The 20160-nt window shown below is 44.2% G+C and overlaps 1 protein-coding gene across 1 annotated transcript in view; it reads right to left on the bottom strand.

The window, feature by feature from the left end:
- The window catches only part of DLD (dihydrolipoamide dehydrogenase), a 1015110-nt gene that overhangs the window by 476754 nt on the left and 518196 nt on the right, over positions 1–20160 (bottom strand). Inside the window, exon 7 of the mRNA XM_044088560.1 lies at positions 10317–10460. Within this exon, the coding sequence (XP_043944495.1) occupies positions 10317–10460 (144 nt within the window). The remainder of the gene's footprint in view (positions 1–10316; positions 10461–20160) is intronic.

Genomic DNA, 20160 nt, shown 5'->3' with positions numbered 1-20160 from the left:
GTCTAGCAGAGATTATTGCTAGGACCAGAGCTGTTTTCCAGGATAGGAATTTAATATCAGCTGCAGAGGCTGGTTCAAACGGAGGCAGTGTGAGTTTTTCCAAGACATAGTTGAAGTCCCATGCAGGTATTGGTGCTCTCCTTTGAGGTCTTATGTTTTTGGCCCCTCTGAGGTACTGCCTTAGTAATGGATGAGAAAAAATAGGTGGTTCTGTATTGTAATGAGCTGAAATGGCAGAGGCATGAATTTTAATTGATGAAAAAGAAAGGCCTTTATCAAACATCTCAGTTAAGTATTGCAAAATCTGAGGAATATTTGGAACAATCGTGTCAAAACCTTGTACCTGGTTCCAAGCACAGAATCTCTTCCATTTTTCTGCATAAGATTTTCTGGTGCTAGGCCTCCTAGCCTCCAAAATAATATCCATCACTGCTTTAGAGAGAGGTGTGCCTTGACTGGCTACATTATCCGCCATGCTGCCAGGTTTAAGGTCCTGAGTTGGCTGTGCAGTATTTGACTGTCTTGTTGGGTCAGTAAGTGAGGAAATTCAGGTAATGTCCAAGCTGAGCATTGAGACAAGCTCTTTAGGATTGGGTACCGGGTGCTGGCGGGGCCAGTCTGGGGCAATCAGTATAATTTTTGGTTTCTCTTGTCTGACCTTGAGGAGTACCTTGGGAAGGAGAGGCAGAGGAGGAAAGGCATATACTGTTAGGTCTTTCCAGCTGAAAGACAGAGCATCCACTTTCCATGCTTGCTTGTGATAAGTCCTTGTGCAGAATTTCTGTAGTTGGTAGTTGTGAAGGGAGGCAAATAGGTCTATGTCCGGGCATCCCCAGTTACTTGTTATCATGGTGAAGACTTGTGGATCCATTAGGTTTCTGCTTAGTTCGTCTGCCAGAGTATTTGTCCTTCCTGGCAGGAATTGTGCTTGCAGATGTACTTGGTAAGTCAATGCTGTGTCCCACAAGTTCATGGCTAGTCTGCAGAGGGGGTAGGAATGTGTGCCTCCCTGCTTGTTTATGTACCACATAACTGTAGTATTGTCCGTCCTTATCAGTAGTTGTCCTGGATGAAGTAGATCCTTGAAGGCTGTCAGGGCATTCTGAACAGCTAGCATCTCTTTTTGATTGATATGTATATGCATTTGACTTGCAGACTATGTGCCCTGAATACATCTTCCTGCCATATGGGCCCCCCAGACATAATCTGATGCATCTGTTGTCAATGTCTGCCTGGCTGTGGGCAAGGTGAATGGCTGTCCCATGTTGTGGTGACAGGCTTTTGCCCACCATCGAAACTCCTGTTGCAGGCAGAGAATGAGGGTAATTATTGTTTCCAGGCTGTGGCAATGTTGAGTCCAAACCCTTTTTAGATACCATTGAAGTTTCCTCATACGCAGTCTTGCATATGGAATTAGCAGAATGCAGGATGCCATGAAGCCCAAAGCCTGCAGAATTTTTCTTGCAGATAACTGGGTCTTTGTTGCCAACATTTTGAAATAAATAGTCAGTTGTCTGTGTTTGTCTGGCATGAGATAAGCCATCTGGGCAGTTGTATTTAAGCTTGCACCCAGGAATATTATCTCTTGAGAGGGTACGAGTTTTGATTTCTTTTCATTTACTGTGTACCCTAGACCAGTTAGTAATCTTTTTACAAACGCCAGATGCTGTAGTAGAATGTTCATGTTCTCTGCTTGAATAAGGCAGTCATCCAAGTAAGGATATATTTGTATTCCTCTTTGTCTGCAAAATGCAATCACTGGTGCCAGGCATTTTGTGAAGACCCTGGGCACAGTAGATAAGCCAAAGGGCAGTGCAGAGAATTGGTTTGAGCCAGCTATAAATCTGAGGTATCTTCTGCATGATTGTCTGATTAGACCTAAAAGAGGCATACCTGCATGTCCCAAAGTCACAAGCCAAGCCCTCTTGTCCAGCATGGGCAGAAACTGCTGCAGAGTTAACATTTTGAATTGTGGAATATCCAGGAATGTGTTTAGGATAGACAGGTCCAGTACTTGTCTCCAGGCTTTGTCCTTTCTGGGCACCAAGAATAGCCTTGAGTAGAATCCTAGTGCCTGCTCTTGCTGAGGTACTAATTGAACAGCTCTCATGTCCATGAGGGATGAAACTTGTTTTTGTGCCTCTGTCCACTGATTGCGTGGCAGGTCTGGCATACTGTTTGGCCTTGGCTGGGTATGAAAGTGGAACTTGTAGCCATGTGATACTATATTTAGGACCCACTTGTCCTGGGTGATCATGTGCCAATTTTGTGAAAAAAGTGCTAGTTTCCCCCCCAAACGGGCTGCCAGAAGATAAGTGCTTGGAGCTGGCAGGGGAAAGTCATTGAGACGGTTTCCTGTATGGCTGTGATTTTTCCTCTCCACTTTTGGAGGTAAAGCACCCCATTGTTTAGGCCTGTATGAGCCTTGGGGCTGTGGTCTGCCTCTGGGGCGTCTGTATCTGCCTCTTTGTGGGCCTGTCTGACACTGGAAAGGACCAGTTCTTTGTAGGCCAATTCCTGCTAAATCTGGGAGGCTGTACCTGCAAGAAATCCTTGACTGTTTGCATAGATTTAGCTTTGTCCTCCATTTTCTTCAACACCTCTTCTGCTTTAACACCAAACAAAGTACCATGCTGTAATGGAGCATCTAATAGTTTTGCTTTAACATGATCAGGGAGCTTCCGTTCTTTTAACCAAGCATGCCTCCTAATCTCAGAACCTGTAACAGCGGCCCTGCAGGCCTCTAGAGAATCAAAACCACATTGCAAAGTATGCTTTCCTACTTGTTCAGCTGCATGCAATAAATCCTGCATTTCTTTGTTTTCTGCACATTCTGAATTTGTTAACATTTTCTGTTTAAGCAGTGATACAAGATATTGCTGATATTTAAGCATATGAAATTGGCAATTTAAAGCTCTTACAGCCAAGGTAGCAGAAGTATAAATCTTTTTACCCCATCTGCCCAGGGCCCTAGAATCCCTATCAGAGGGGATAGGGTTTTCTGTAGTGGAAGTCTTGACCCCTGAGAGATGGTTTCTGGGTCAGCAGCAGGGTTTTTATAAAGAAATTTATGTGAATCAGGAACCCTATAGTATCTGTATGGCTTAACGGGGGCTAGTGGTAAAGAGTCTGGAGATAGACTGGACTCTGAAAATACATCATCTACAATGTTGAAAACAGGTGGGATAGCAAGGGGCCTGTGCTGAGGCAATAAAAGGAAGTCTCTGAGCCTTTTCTTGGATTCTGAGTAATCTTGGCTCTCCCAGTGGAAATGTTCCCTCATAGTATGCAGTGTCTCCTCAAAATAATAATCTTCAGGAGGAGAGGCTGAAGGGATAGATTCTTCAGCATCAGAATCCTCATAGGGAGGAATAGAATATTCCTGTTCAGAGGAGGAATCAGAGGAAATGGAAACCTGGTCTGAAGATTCGTATTCCATCTTTTGCCTAGGCCTCTTATCAGGAGGGGGATGAGTGGTATTTGCTTCCCACAAGAAATACAATTATTAACTTTTTCTGACATCGGTCTGGAGCAAGAAAAAAGTTTCCCCAATGGGGTACTTGGCTTTAATGAAGACTTTGGATCTGAAATTCGAATTTAAAAATCTCAGTTGTTGGCCGACCGGCACTTGCAAACTGCTTTTGCTTTGGGCACCGCCCGGCAAGAAAGACTGAAAAAATGGCATCGGCTGCAACTTTTATACCCCTGGCGCACTGACGTCAGGGAGGAGGCGACAGCAACAGATGCCAGACCTAGACTTTGGAATTCAGGCCGACTGCGGGTAGCCTGCCAGCAGGATAACCCAATTGTAATGACTGCAACAGTGAAACACGATGAACATCCAAGCATTCCTGCCTAGCATAGGCAGTAGCTGTTGTAAAGTCAGCATTTTGAATTTTGGAATGTCCAGGAAAGTGTTCAGAATCGATAAGTCCAGTATTGGACGCCTTGAATTGTCTTTTCTGGGTACCAGGAAAAGTCCTGAATAAAAACCTTGTCCTTTTTCCTCTTCTGGTACCGGTTAAATAGCCCCCATATCCATGAGGGACCGGACTTGTTTCTGGGCCTTTGCCCACTGGTTTTGTGGCAGATCCAGCCATCCGTTTTGAAAATTGGCAAAGTATGGAAATGAAATCTGTACCCCGGGGATACTATGTTTAATACCCACTTGTCCTGGGTAATTAACTGCCAATTTTGAGCATGAAGTGCTAGTTTTCCCCCCAAGGTGGCTGCCAAAAGATAAGTGCTTGCTAATGGTAGAGGAAAGTCATTGAGACTGCTTACTGTAGGGATGTGCTTTGTTTCCTCCAGATTTGGAGGTGGAGGCACCCCATTGCTTCGACCTGTAAGAACCCTGTGATTGGTATCTGGAGCCTATTGAGCACCTGAATTTGCCCTGAGTGTCTCTGTTGGACAAAGAAAAGGACCAATTTTTAGTAGGCCAGTGCCTACTGAACCTAGGTGGCTACACTTGCAAGAAATCTTTTACAGTTTGCATAGATTTAGCTTTGTCTTCCATTTTCTTTAAAACCTCTTCTGCCTTATTACCAGAGTATCATGCTGCAAAGAGGTATCCAACAATTTAGCTTTAACACGATCAGGCAAATTTTGCTCCTTGAGCCAGGCATGCCTTCTAATCACAGATCCAGTAACGGCAGCCCTACAAGAGGCCTCCAAGGAATCAAAACCACATTGCAAAGTATGCTTTCCAACCTGTTCTGCTGAATGCAATAATTCCTGTAACTCTATTTTCCACACAATCAGAAATCAACATCATTTTCTGTTTCAGTAAGCCCATAACATGCTGTTGATAGTTAAGCATATGAAACTGGCAGTTTAAAGCCCTGATTGCCAAGGTTGCAGACGTACAAACCTTCTTACCCCATCTATCCAGTGCGCTGGAATCTCTATCAGAAGGGGTAGGATTTTTGGCTGTAGAGGAATTTATACCCTTGGGACCCTGAGAAATAGTCTCAGGATCAGCAGCAGGATTTTTGAAAAGAAATTTGTGTGAGTCAGGAACCCTGTAATATCTGTCTGGCTTACTAGGAGCCGGAGGCAGGGAATCAGGAGCCATGCTAGATTCCGAGAAAACATCAACAATGTCTAATACAGGAGGTATTGCCAAAGGCCTATGCTGAGGAAGAAGAAGGAAATCCCTAAGCCTCTTTGTTGATTCAGAGAAGTCCTGATTCTCCCAGTGAAAATGTTCCCTTAAAGTATACAAAGCCTCTCCAAAAGAGTAATCCTCAGGGGGAGATGCAGATGGGATGGATTCCTCTGCATAAGAATCCTCATATGGCGGAAAAGAAAATTCCTGATCAGAAGAGGAATCAGATGAAATGGAAACCTGATCTGAAGACTCATAATCAGTGCCTTGCCTAGGCCTCTTAGCAGGGGGGGGGGTGGGGGGTGGGTGGGGACCCCTGATCAAGGTAATTAAATCCTCAGCCATTTTGATCATCTGTTTTTTAGGCATAGGGTCCTGAGCACGTGGCTCACGTGTTGGTTTTTTAGACATAGAAGTTGTTTTTGATCTTGTTTTGATCATCTGTTTTTTAGGCATAGGGGCCTGAGCACGTGGCTCACGTGTCAGTTTTTTAGACATAGAAGTTGTTTTTGATCTTGTTTTTGTTGCTGGCGTCAGTTTAATATAAAAATGTCGAGGCCTGAAAATAACCTCAGAAGCCGGTGCCTGCTCAACGGCTCCAGACCCATCTGAGGGAGAGACATCTGTAGGTTCAATACTCTGAGAATCTCGCGGCATACCGGACTCGGAATGGGTCTCGGTAGAGGCCTGCGACTCAAAAGTAGTGGGTATCAGGGGCTGCAAGCGCCTCACTGAGAACCGGTGACTGGCTTAGGAGAAGCTTCGTCATCGGTTTTGGACCTCGACGGTCTGTCTCTGTCTTTTTCTCTGCGTTTTTTATGAACTCCGGTAGTCTGATTGCTAACCGACGACATTTCAGGATAACTAAATCTTGAACCAAAATATTTAGAAGCAAAAATATACCGACGCTTAATAGTCCATTGGTTAAATCTAGCACAAAACCAACAGCAAGACACGTTGTGATCAGGGCCTAGGCAAGGAATAAAGTACAAATGAAAATCCTTATGAGGTATTTGCTTCCCCCCAAGTAATGCAATTATTAACTTTTACTGACATCGGTAAGGAGCAAGAAAAAGTTTCCCCAACGGGGTACTTAGCTTTAGTTTGAAGACTTCGGTTCTGAAACTCTAATACGAAAATTTCAAGAGTCGGCCGACCGGCACTTGCGAACTGCTTCTGCTTCGGGCACAGTGTGGCAAGAAAGATGGAATAAAATGGCGTCGGCTGCATGTTTTATACCCCTGACGCCATGGAAGATGAGACAGCAACCGACGGAGGACCCAAGACTTTGTTATTCAGGCTGACTGAGGGCAACCTGCCAGCAGATTACCCGAATGCAATGACTGCCACAATGAAACACGAAGAACATACTCTGGCCTGAGATGGGGTTTGAAGGATGTCACTGCCTTTTGTACTGCCATTATTTCCTTCTGGTTGATGTGTAAGGGGAGGTGCTGGGCATCTCAAAGGCCTTGGGTGCACCTGCCTGCTAGGTGAGCATCTCAAGAAAAGACTGAGACGTCGGTGGTGATGGTCTGCCCGGTAGGGCGGAGGAGAAGGGAAGACCCTTGTTCTTGGCACAGGCCCTGCCCACCAGAGAAACTCGGCCCTTACACAGAGGATCAGAGGGAGAGAGGCCTCCAGAGGCTGAGAGTGCTGACACCAAAGGTTCTTTAGATACCACTGAAGTTTTCTCATGTGAATCCTGGCCAGAGGAATTAGAAGGATGCAAGATGCCATGTACCCAAGGCTTGCAGGAACTTCCTTGCTGTGAGGTGACTTTTGGAAGCCAGCTGAATAAAGTAGAGAGGCAAAAAGCTCTGCTTTTCTGAGGATAGGAAGGCCATTTGGGATGCTGTATCCAGTAGTGCTCCCAGGAAAATGATCCTCCCGGAAGGTGTTGGCTTTGATTTCTTTTCGTTGATGGTGAACCCTAAGGAAGTTAGGAGGGTTTTGACAAAGAGGAGGTCCTGGAGCAGCTTTTCTTTGCACTCTGCTGAATGAGGCAGTTGTCCAGATAAGGGTAAATCTGAATATTTCTCTACCCTGAGAGCAGTACATAAGCCAAAGGGTAGCACAGAGAACTGAAAGTGTTGTAAGCCTGCACTGAAGCATAGGACTTTCCTGCAGGATTCCCTTATGGGGATGTGGAGGTGGGCATCTTTTAGCTCTAGGGTCACTAACCAGGCATTTTTTGTCAGCATAGGCAGCAGCTGCTGCAAAGTTAGCATTTTGAATTTGAGGACCACCAGGGAGGTGTTCAGAATGGAGAGATCCAAGACGGGGTGCCAAGTGCCCTTTTTTCTGGGAACGAGGAATAGTCTGGAATAAAAGTCTTTGCCTGTTTGATCTGTGGGAACAGGTTCCACTGCCTCCTGGGATATGAGAATTTGGACTTGTTTCAATGCCTCGGCCCACTGATTTGAAGGCAAGTCTGAGTACCCTTCTTGGAATTGGGAGTTCTTTGAAAGAAAATTTGTATCCCTGAAAAATGAACTTTATGACCCATTGGTCTTTTGTTACAGAAAGCCAATTTTCTTTGCAGAGGGATAACCTTCCTCCTAGCGTTTGGTGAGTGAAAGGAGGGCAGAGGGGGGAGACGAAGTCATTGAGAGTTTTTGCCATAGAAGGATGGCTTAGAACTCCCTGCCTTTGGGATGGAAGTGGTCCAGTGTTTGGTTCTCTGTTGTCCCTGGGATGAAGGCCGGGGTGGTCTGCCCCTGCGGGGCTTACCTTGCTCCCATCTACTAGGTGCAGGAAAGGACCAGTGCTTAGAGGGGAAATTCCTGCTGAACCTGGGAGGTTTACCCTGAAAGAAATCTTTCACTGTTTGCACAGATTTTGCTTTGTCTTCCATCTTTTTAAGCACCTCTTCTGCTTTTACTCCAAACAAGTGTTCAACCATGCCTGTCACCTAATGACAGAACCTAACACTGCTGCCCTGCTTGAGGCTACCAGTGTGTCATATCCACAGTGCAAAGAGTGTTTTGCCACTTGACGAGTAGAGTGCAGTAAGTCTGCTAACTCTTTCAAATTGGCACAGTCAGAAAAGGTAGAAATCTTTTATTTAAATAGTTCCAAAGTGTGTTGCTGATATTTTAGCATATGGAACTGACAGCTGAGTGCTCTGATAGCTAAGGTGCATAGGTGTATACTTTTTTATCCCATCTGTCCAGAGCTCTGGATTCCTTGTCAGAAGGAATAGGATTATTTGCAGAACTAGCCTTAGCTCCTTTTGGTCTCTGTGTAATGACTTCCAGGACTGCAGCAGGACTTCTGTACAGGTATTTGTGAGAATCTGGGACTCTGTAATACCTGTCAGGTTTACTGGGAGCAGGTGGGAGGGCATCAGGGGCTAACCTGGACTCATGGAAACCATCATCCACCACTTCTAAAATAGGAGGGATGGCCAAGGGTCTGTGCTGGGGCAGGTCTAGAAATTCTTAGCCTTTTCTTAGACTGAGGGAAGTCCTGAGATTCACAGTGGAAATGTTCCCTGAGGGTGTGAAGGGTTTCCCCAAAGGAAAGTTCTGGTGAAAAGGCAGAAGGAATGGATTTCTCTGCATCTGAATCTTCATAAGCAGTAAGAGGCTGCCGTTCTTCTTCAAAAACTGAAGAATCAGATTCCTCAGAATCCTGCTCTGTCATTATTTCAGGAGAAGGGTGTCTTTTCCTTTAGAAGTTGTGACCTGACTACCCCCGATAAGGGAGATAAGATCCTACGGCATCTTAAGCATTTGGGCTTGGGGTAGTTGAGCAGCAGTAAGTTAAGAGACTAGAGGTAGATTTTTTAGGAGTTGCCTAGCTACTAGGCCTAAGAGAATCCATCGGTCTGAGAGAAACGGTAGTTGGATGATAGGACTTTTTTTTTTTTGTCTAGAATCGGTAGTGCGAGAGACCTCCTTGGAAGCTGGTGCCTGCGTCGTGGCTCCGGACCCAACCAAGGAAGAGACAACCAAGAAGACTAAGAAGATTTCTGCGGCATACTGGACTCCGAAAGGGTCTCGGTAGAGGCCTGCGTAGGTATCGTATTGGGCATCAGCGGCTGCAAAAGCACCCCAGTGAATTCTGGAAAACTGGCGACCTGCTAACCAGTAACATCGTCAGAAGAATAAGCCTTGTTTGGTCGGTCTCTATCTTTATCTCTGTTTTTTTCAGAATGTCTACAGATTGCTGGCTGACAGATGCCATTTTGGAATGCGAAGATGGAAAACGAAAATACCCGTCTACAATAACAGCTCTATGACGAATGGTCCTCGCATTAAAGAGGGCACAGAACCGGCAACGGGGGATGTCATGGTCTGTGCCTAAACAAGTGAAGTAGTATGAATGAAATTCTCGGTGTGGGATCTGCTTTCCACAGGCGAGACAACTGTTAACTTTTTCAGACATCGGTTTGTGCAAGAAAAAAGGACCCCCAATGGGGTACTTAGCTTTAGACATTTTCAGCTGTAATTCGAGCTCTGGTAGCGACTGACTGGCACACTTGTGAACTGCTTCTGCTATGGGCTCTACGGCAAGAAAGGCTGGTGTAATGGTGTTGAATGCCTTGCTTTATAGCACTGACTACCTGATGTCAGTCAACAAGTGACAGCAGCCAACGCAGAAAAACACTGACTCTGGTATTCAGGCCGGCAGAGGGCTACCAGAGCAGGGATAACCCCCCCCTAAAGATGATGACTGCAACAGTGTAACACGAAGAACATCTTCTTGCTGTGAGTCACCTTACAAAAAAACACCACCAGAGTAACCTTCTCCTGGCTAGCATTACTAATTTGTGCTTTTGACATACTGGCATTGCAATTAGCAACTATATTGTTACAGTAATGGTCAAGTTTCCTCTTATCACTATGAAGGGCAAGCTGTCTGGATTTGTGTGTGCTTCACATTTCGTAATGTACAGGATTTGCATCTGTTCCACCTCACATGGGAAGAATACGGTCAATATTATTCTCTATTAGATGTCATTAGTCCTGTTTATTAACAGACTACTAATTTCAGAGTGATCTGCTTTTAGCCACTTCTGGCAGCTGTCTAGAAGAAAAAAAATGATAGATTTTAAAGTCCAAGAGAGATCCAGTTTCTCCTCACTTTACCCACTTTAAAGCACCACAATTTTACATATGCTTATAACCCAAAAAGCTGCCTATTTTGGACTGCTGAAATAAAATGACAATGCATGCCACTCAGTGCCAAGTCAACCTACCTCAAGTCCAGGGAAGGGTGTAACTTCTGAACCTGTTGCAATGAGTACGTTCTTAGTGTTAATTACTTGTGTGCTGCCATCTCTTTCTGTGGCTGTGACTTGATTTTTTCCTGTAATCTTGCCATACCCTTGAACATGTGTTACCTATTTAAAGCAGAAAATGTATTCAGTTAATGACTCCAAGCCAAACGTACCTAAAAAACAAACACATTAACAGTCTTACCACAGAGGGGTTGGAAAAATAAAATGAGAATTCTATTTTCAAAATTATGCATTGGCTAGTGAACGTTTGAGGCAGCACTAAAAACTCGATGTGTGCATCGACTACATCTAAAGATCAAGATGCGACTTCTGGAGTGCATTCAGCCAACAGGATAACCTCGAATGATAAAATATCTAGCTTTCAAATGGTTTAGTCAAAGGATAATTGTTCAGAATAGTGCTATGATGTGCAAGAATTACCAAATGGTCAGTTCACCTGAACTCAAACTTTCATGTGCAGTATAAAATTGGACTGCAACAGAGCAACACAAATGTGTTTGTGGTACAGTGCACTGGTTACGTACTGGTAATAAGTGGTATCATTTTTAAATGCTGAGAACTAGCCACAGGAAGCAGCAGATCACATGGCACACATCTGTTTGACAGTTCACTCAAAATACACATTTGATGGAAGTCGGATCACATTTTCAGTATTGCGGTCTTACTTGCAGTCCAGATACCAAATAATACCAGAGAAGTGAAGAAATATTTGTAGAATTGAAGAATAGACTTGCAAAACTATAGCTGCTTTTGGGAACCAATAAGTATGGAAGTATTGAAGTATAATAATAAAGGCATTAAAATACAATCCCTTGCAATCCTCTCGATGCGTGGAAATTCAGCTGAAAAGTAGAAGTTATGGATCCAGAAACTTATTTACTTTTATTTGTTTACCAGGGTAATGCATGGATCTCAACAGACAACTGCAGCACAGCCAGTGTGAAAAGGATCACATAAGAAATTAACATTTAATTACAGAAGCAAGATATGCTAAAACATTTAGTTAAAGAAGTAGTTAATGTCAAAACATAGATGGAAAAATGGAATTATGCTTAGCAGAGCTTTATGGATAAGATGTAGTCACAATGACTGAGATGGATTATGCTACAGGGACAGCAGTATTCATTGCATAGAGAGGTAAGAAGACACTAGAAGAGGCAAGTGAGAATAGCTGCAAGAAAGGATACCACTGGGGGAAGACAGAGAAAAGGTGAGAGAGGCACGCAGAGGGAAGAGCAGTAGAAAGGAGAAGTCTGAGAGAGATGCAAAGACAAGAAGGAAGTAGGACAATTGACAGGCAGTAAAAGCAAGGGGGATGAAGAGCTAAGGAAAGTACAGTTGTGTACACTTACCATAAATGTAGATGCTCGAGTGTATTCACTGTTGCAGTCATTACATTTGGGTAATCTGCTGGCAGGTTGCCCTCAGTCGGCCTGAATAACAAAGTCTTGGGTCCTGTGTCGGTTGCTGTCTCCTCTTCCACGACGTCAGATCATCAGGGGTATAAAACATGCAACCGACGCCATTTTATTCAGTTTTTCTTGCCCCAGATATTAGGTGCCCCCCCAAATGGGAAGCAAAAAAAAAAAAAAAAAAAAAAAAAACACACATATATATATATATATATATATCTATATATATATATCTATATAAATAAACAGCAAAATATGTAAATGCACTTTTAGCAACATAAACCTTACCTTCATCTAAAAGCAAATACACCACAAAGGCTTTAGAATATAGTGAAGGAAAGAGAAGTTATAGAAAAGGGGGATGGCGGGTGGGTAACCCGGACTGCAACAGTGAATACACTCTAACATCTACATTTATGGTAAGTGTACACAACTGTACTATGTTCTTCATGTTTCACTGTTGCAGTCATTAACATTTGGGTAGAATCCCAAAGCTATGGATGGGAGGATGGAACTAAATAGCATTAGGAGCGGCTATAAAGCCCTGCAGAACTGCAGTGGCAAAGCCTGCCCTGGATTTGGAGAAGAGAGGCAAATGATAATGCTTTGTGAAGGTATGAACAGAGCTCCAAGCAGCAGCTTCTGGAATGTCTTTGGTTGGAACTCCTCTGAGAAAGGCTGCTGAGGTAGAGGCAGCCCTGGTGGAATGTGACCTGATTCCCTTGGGCACAGGTTTACCATGGTGCAAGTAGCAGAAACAAATGCAGTGGCTTATCCACTTAGAAATAGTCTGCTCTGATATAGCCTTCCCCTCTGATCCTGAAGCAAATGCCACCAGTAGTTGCTCAGACTTTCTTAGAGATTTGGTCATGTTTAAGTAGAATATTAGCTGTCTGTGTACGTCCAATGAATGCAGAATCCGCTTCCCTTTGTTCTGCGGATTTTGGTAAAATGTTGGCAGGTGAATTGTTTGGTTAAGAGCCACACTGGATACCACCTTAGGCATAAAGGAAGGATTGGTCCTGAGGGACACCCTGTCCAAATAAAATGTATTAAAAGGCTCCACAGCCATGACAGCCTGTAGTTCTGAAACCCTTCTTGCTGAAGTGATTGCCAAGAGGAAAGCTGTTTTCCAAGATAAAAATTTTATAACCGCAGTAGCTGCTGGTTCAAAAGGAGGCAGGGTGAGTTTTTCCAGCATAAAATTGAGGTCCCATGCAGGAGTTGGTGATCTTCTGGGAGGCCTTAAATTTTTGGCCCCTCTAAGATACTGTTTTAACAGAGGATGAGAAAAGAGGGGAGGCTCGGTGTTGTAATGAGCCGAGATGGCAGAGGCATGGATTTTTATTGAGGAAAAAGATAGGCCCTTGTCAAGCATCCCAGTCAAGTATTGTAAAATCTGAGGGATATTTGTTTGCTGTGTCTGTTCCTTGTGCTTGGTTCCAAGCACAGAATCTCTTCCATTTATCAGCATAAGATTTTCTAGTACTAGGCCTTCTGGCTTCCAAAATGACATCCATCACAGATTTACTGAGAGGTGTTGTTTGAATAATTAAATGATCAGCCATGCTGCAAAGTTCAGAGTTTGGAGCTGAGTGTGCAGAATTTGACTGTTCTGCTGAGACAGTAGATGAGGTATTTGAGGCAAGTACCACGGAGGGAGTTGAGACATATTCCTTAGCTTTGGGTACCAGTGCTGGTGAGACCAGTCCAGGACAATCAGGATCATTTTTGGTTTTTCCTGTCTGACCTTTAGTAAGACCTTGGAGAGAAGAGGCAGAGGGGGAAAGGCATAGACCGATAGGTGTTTCCAACTGAAGGATAGGGCATCCACTTTCCATGCTTGTCTGTGATAAGTCCTTGTACAGAATTTGTCCAGTTGATAATTTTGGGGAGAGGCAAATAGATCTATGTCTGGACTCCCCCTTTCTGTTTTACCATACTGAAGATTTGTAGATCCAGTTTCCACTCATGCCGGTCCATAAGATTTCTGCTTAGGTAGTCTGCCAGAGTATTTTGTTTTCCTGGCAGGAATTGAGCTTGAAGATGTACTTGGTAAGTCAAAGCTGTGTTCCACAATTCCATGGCTAGTCTGCAAAGGGGGTAGGAATGTGTACCCCCCTGCTTGTTTATGTACCACATAACCGTGGTGTTGTCCGTCTTTATCAGTAGTTACCCTGGATGAATTAAGTCCTTGAAGGCTGTCAGAGCATTCTGAACAGCTAGCATCTCTTTCTGGTTGATATGCAGATGCATTTGTTTTGGGCTTTATATGCCCTGAATGCATCTCCACGCCAGGTGGACCCCCCAAGCATAGACTGATGCGTCTGTAGTTAGGGTTTGAGTGGCAGAGGGTAGAGTGAATGACCGTCCCTTGTTTTGGTGACATGTCTCTGCCCACCAAAGAAACTCCTGTTGTAGGCAGGGAATGAGAGGAATCATTGTTTCCAGAGTGTGACAATGTTGACTCCATAAACTTTTAGTTTCATAGTATAGTACTAGGCTATCTGCCCTGGGGCATTTGTAAGCCTAGCCATAGTGATGTGGCTTTTGCCACCCCATGAAATGGTACAAAAAATGTACAGAATAAATTTAGAATACTGTGCCTCTGTCTAGTAGTGACACAATGAAGGTCCCCTTTAGTTTACTGTGCCCCTGTCTAGCAGTGACACAGATGTGACCCCTGGGGTAAACTTACGATCTCCCATCCACTCATCAAGATTTCTCTTGGAGAGTCAGTGAGGGGCTCTGCCTAATACGAACTGGGATCTTGTTCCAAAGCATGGGAAGCCTCTGGGTTATGAATCTTTCCCTCCAGCATGTCCTATTCATACTTGTGCCGAGGTTTAAGTCTTTAGCTCTCGTGGTCTTGATGGATTTGGATTTTTTGAGGTGGAGCATGTCCATCAGATCCTGATTGGACATGGCCTTGTACGTCAGGCAGAGATCACCTCTGAGCAGGCGGTATGCTACTGAATAGAGCTGAAGTTTCTTTAGTCTGGCAGAATAAGACATATGTTGGAGACCCTTGATCCTCTTGGTGAGGTACTTTTGTGGTCTCTCCAGCTGTTGCAAATGCCGGGTGAGGTACATACCAAATGGGGCATTGTACTCAATCATGGGTCTGATGAGGGAGGAGTATAGGGGTACAATGACATCCTTGGATCTGGATGTGAATCCCTTCATGATGAAGTGTGCAAGGTAGAATGTTTTTCTAACCACTTTGGCAACGTGGGTGTCAAATGAGAAGTCGCTGTCGACTTGGGTCCCTAGGTCTCTGATTACTTTTTCTGTACTCAGTGGGTTGCTGTCTATGTGATAATTTGTGGGTACTTTGTTTTTCCCAAAGGGGATGACTATACATTTTTTGGCATTTAGTTTAAGGCCGTGACTCCGGCACCAGTTGTCCGTTTCTGTGAGGCCTTTTTGTAGGATGTATGTGTCCGCTGGTGTATCGACTACGGCGCCTAGTTTGCAGTCATCTGCAAACTTTGTCAGCCACAACCCTCCCATGTTTGCTTTAACATCTGAGAAATAAATGCCAAACAAGAGGGGTCCCAGGACAGATCCCTGTGGGACACCACTTGTGACTGGCTTTGAGTCTGACATTGCTCCAGCGATTTTAACTTTATGGGTTCTGTCCTTTAGCCAGTTTGCAACCCATCTAGTGACATAAGGGTTTACGTTTAAGCTGTTGAGCTTATCTATGATGCCTGAGTGGGGTATTGTGTCGAAGGCCTTAGCCAAGTCCAGGTAGGCTGTATGAACTGCTTTGCCCTCATCAATGGCTCTAGTGACTGTTTCGAAAAAGTCAACCAGGTTCAAAAGGCAGGATCTGCCCTTTACAAAGCCGAACTGGGTGGGGTCAAGTGTCTGTAGGTCCCCTATGTCTCTGTTTATGAGTTCCATAATGATTCTTTCCATAGCTTTGCAGACCAGGCTGGTTAAGCTTATGGGGCGGTAGTTCCCAGGGTCTGTAGAGGTACCCCCTTTGTGGAGTGGGACCACTGTTGTTGTACGCCAGTGTTCAGGTACATATCCTGAAGTAAGGCTAAGGTTAAATAGCATTTTTATGTGTGGGTTTAGCTCCTCTTGGAGTTCACGTAACACGCAACCCGGGATACCATCAAGTCCCATTGATGCTGTGTTTTTAGCTTTGTTTAGGGCGGTTCTCACTTGGACATCTGAGATGACAGGGAGATTACATTCAGCTGGGATAAGTATTTCTTCTTTTGGGGGTGAGGGAGGGGAGAAATTTGCACTGAACCTGTCAGCCAGAATGTTGGCAATATCTGTGGGTTCAGTGTATTTTTTGTTGTTGTGAACTAACTCTGAGCATATCTGAGGGTTTCCACCAGGTTTCTAACATAGCTGAAGAAGGCTTTGTGGTTATCTTTAGTGTCCTTAGCGATTTTTCTCTCAAAGTTGGCCTTGGATGTTTTATGAGAGAACATAGTTTTCTGCTAATGTTGATCAGAGATGTCTTCCCTTCATGGGATTTTGCTCTGACATGCAGTAGCTTCCTTCTTTTGTTATACAATTTGTTAATGGCTGAGGTCCACCAGACAGGACGCTTGCCTTTGGTGGAGAGGGACTTGGATTTATTTGGGATTGCATGATCCATGCATTCTTGGAGATGTCCATATAAAGCATTTGTGAAGGATTCGCATTGTGGGATGTGGTATCCACTGGCACAGTGGGCTTAAAGGATACCATCTCAGTCTTAAGAAGAGTGAAGTCTGCTTTTGAGAAGTTTTTCACTGTGGTCTTTTGTGCTGGGGTGGAGGTGGGATATGTATATCCAGGGTGATTAGTTTATGGTCAGATCTCACTAGTGAGGGGTATACTTCCGGTGTGGAGCATTTTGTCCCCATGTTTGTGATGATCAGGTCTAGTATATTATCTCCCCTAGTGGGAGAGGTGACTAGTTGTTCCAGTGCATTTGAATTTATGAATTCCAGGAACCTTTGGGCTAGGGTATTAGGGCTAGAATAATGTACCCAATCTATGTTTGGGTAGTTGAAGTCTCCCAGTATGATGGTATTTTGTGATACATTCATATCCTCCAATGTCTTCAGGAAGGCTGAGTGGGGTTCCTGAGATTGGGAGGGTGGTCTGTAACATGCAACCAGTTGTATAGTAGTTTTGCTTATGGTTAGTTGCACCTGTATGGTCTCTGATGCTTCATGTGTTGCTACTAACCTGGAGGTGTGGGTGTCCTTGATGAATATGGACACTCCCCCTCCCTTTGTGGTTCGGCCCGGTTTTGGGCGAAAAGCATGATCTGAGGTATAGCCTGGTAGTGCTGGGGTGCTCTCAGGAGCCTTGAACCAGGTTTCAGTTACTGCACAGACGTCGATGTTCTCCATGCTGAGGAGTGCATCGAGTGCCTGCATCTTGAGATTTAGACTTCTGGCGTTGAGCAGCATTACCCTTAGTTTTTTTCCATTTTTGTTTTCTAAGGAGGTGGGTTTGTCTTTTGAGCCTTGCCTAAAAAAGGCACTATGGGGGTGGTAAGAGCCTTAGCCAATATCCGGAAGCCCAGTGGTGACAGGTGTAAGCCATACCTTGCGAAGCAGCGTGGCTTGTCCAACATGTCATCCCAGGCAGACAGACATTGGATCCCCTTAGAATGACACCAGTACTTGAGCCAATTATTAAAGCTGATCACCTTGTCTTTGTATTGTGGTATCATTCTTGGTGAGGGCAAGATGCTGCTCAGGGTCACGGTCATACCAGCCTGGGCTACATAATCGGAGAGCTCCTCTATGTCTCTTTTCTTGTAGTCCAGGGAGGTATGTCTCAGGTCATTCACGCCAGCATGGACAATGACGGAGTCATATTTGTACTTGCTTTGGAGTGACTTGAGTGCGTGTGTTATGTGGCGGATCCTAGCTCCCGATAGACAGCTCACAGTCACCCTCTCCTTGTTCAGCCTGGTCAGCGGGACATCAGTGTGTCTGACTATAGAGTCACCTATTACTAGTGTATCAGGCATGGTGTTTGGCCTTAAGGGCTGTGATTGGTTGACACACTGATTTATTGAAGTATGTGTTGCGTGTGTTTTGTTTTGAGGTGGTGGATTTTTGGATGTCTGCTTTGGAAGCCTCTGTTGTTTTGGTAAGTTTTTTTATTAGAGCCTCCAAGTATGTCTTTGTGTTTTTATGTGTTTGGTTTGTAGTTGTGGTAGGTCTATGTGGGACTGGGATTGTTGTGTGTGTGGTTACCATCTCCTCCTGTCTGGTCATGCCAGCCCTGAGTTGAGAGAGTTCAGCCTCCGGTTTGGCTATATAGTTGCATCTCTCACATGTATTTGTGTTTGTTGGGAGGAGGAGAGGGTTGTCTGTGTAAATGAGACAATTGTAGCATTGTCTCAAGATACCCAGATTGACCAGCTCAACTGGACAGGACACCAGTAATCTACCACTCGACATGCTAGAACAGTATAAGGGAGTGCTGTACCTTTAAGGGAAGTGGATATTCACAGGGGTGGTAGGTAGATGTAGTGCTTTACTTAGTACGAGAGTGTTTACTTAGTAGAGAAGTATTGAGAACAAGTGCTAGGCTTATAATATAGTGAGTAGTCTGATTATACTAAGAGTAGAACTTCCTTAAGGGAAAATTTGAAGAGCAGACTTGGCGGAGCCAGAAGAAGTTTAACCGGCGCTGCGCTATGCGCAAAACTGTGCAAACGCAGATTTTAAACAGGGAACTACAAAAGAGCTAGAAATGGTCCAAAACAACCAATTACTACAGCTTCTTGTGCTGAGGTCACTTCCTACAGGGACAGGTAGGCTGCTCAAGGCTCCCCACTCCCACTTGAGAGCAAAGAAACTTCCTTCTATCCAAGTAAGGTAATGGACAACACAGGAACTACACCACAGCCCAGAATACAGCAATGCCTGTAAACTGGTCTAAACTAGTCGAGGAGAGGCGGGAAAACAAGGATTATTTTTTTGTTTTTTTTGATAGAAACACACACAAAATGCAGAAACAGTGATAAATCAGTTACACAGGCTAGCACACTTTAGTGGGCAGCCTCAACAGTTAAATTAAACAAACAAACAAACAAACTTTCGATCAAATTCGACTAAAAAGTAACTTTAAGTGCAGATTTTAAAATAATGCAGCAAACAGTTAAAAAAACAGTTCAAGCTAGTTCAGGGTAAGCTACAGAAGCTATTCCAAGTGAAAAAAAAGCAAAGATACTTAAATCCAGAAAGTAGTCGCTTTTCTGAGTTCTCTGTAGCTAGGACCACGAGCAGCTTGTCTGAGCAGTATAGCCAGAAAAAACCGCCCAGAGGCGGATTTTAAACTGGGAACTACAAAAGAGCTAGAAATGGTCCAAAACAACCAATTACTACAGCTTCTTGTGCTGAGGTCACTTCCTACAGGGACAGGTAGGCTGCTCAAGGCTCCCCCACTCCCAATGGTGAGCAAAGAAACTTCCTTATATACAAGTAAGGTAATGGACAACACAGGTACCATTGAAGTTTCCTCATATGCAGTCTTGCATATGGAATTAGTAGAATGCAGGATGCCATGAACCCCAAACTCTGCAGTTTGTCTTGCAGATAACTGGGTTTTTGTTGCCATTTGTTTGAAGTATGTTGTCAGTTGCCTTTGTTTGTCTGGCGTAAGGTAAGCCATCTGGGCAGTTGTATTCAAGCTTGCACCCAGGAATGTAATTATTTGAGAGGGTACCAGTTGGGATTTCTTTTTGTTTATTGTGTACCCTAGGCATGTTAGAAGCCTTTTTACAAATGCCAGATGTTGAAGAAGAATGTCCTTGTTCTCTGCTTGAATGAGACAGTCGTCCAGGTAAGGATAAATTTGTATGCTTCTTTGTCTGGAAAATGCAATTACTGGTGCCAGGCACTTTGTAAAGGCCCTGGGCACAGTAGATAAGCCAAAGGGCAGTGCAGAGAATTGTTAATGCAAAAAACCTGCCTTGAAGCGGAGGTATCTTCTGCACGACTCCCTTACTGGGATATGCAGGTATGCCTCTTTTAAATCTAGAGTCACTAACCAAGCGTTCCTGCCCAGCATAGGCAGTATCTAAGTCAGCATTTTGAATTTTGGAATGTCCAGGAACGTGTTCAAAATCGATAAGTCCAGTATTGGACGCCAGGCATTGTTTCTTCTGGGTACCAGGAAAAGTCTTGAACAAAAACCTTGTCCTTTTTTCTGTTCTGGTACTGGTTGAATAGCCTCCATATCCATGAAGGACATAACTTGTTTCTGAGCCTCTGCACATTGATTTTGTGGCAGATCTGGCCAACCATTTGGAATTGGCAAAGTATGGAAATGAAATCTGGACCACTGGGATACTATGTTTAATACTCACGTCCTGTGTAATTAACTGCCAATTTTGAGCATGAAGTGCTAAT

This window comes from Protopterus annectens, chromosome 11.part0 (genome assembly GCF_019279795.1).
Source record: "Protopterus annectens isolate FY-2018-M chromosome 11.part0, PAN1.0, whole genome shotgun sequence".
NCBI classification, from domain to species: Eukaryota; Metazoa; Chordata; order Ceratodontiformes; family Protopteridae; genus Protopterus; species Protopterus annectens.
The sequence above is the reverse complement of the archived record's forward strand: the minus strand, read 5'-3'. Positions and strand labels throughout refer to the sequence as shown.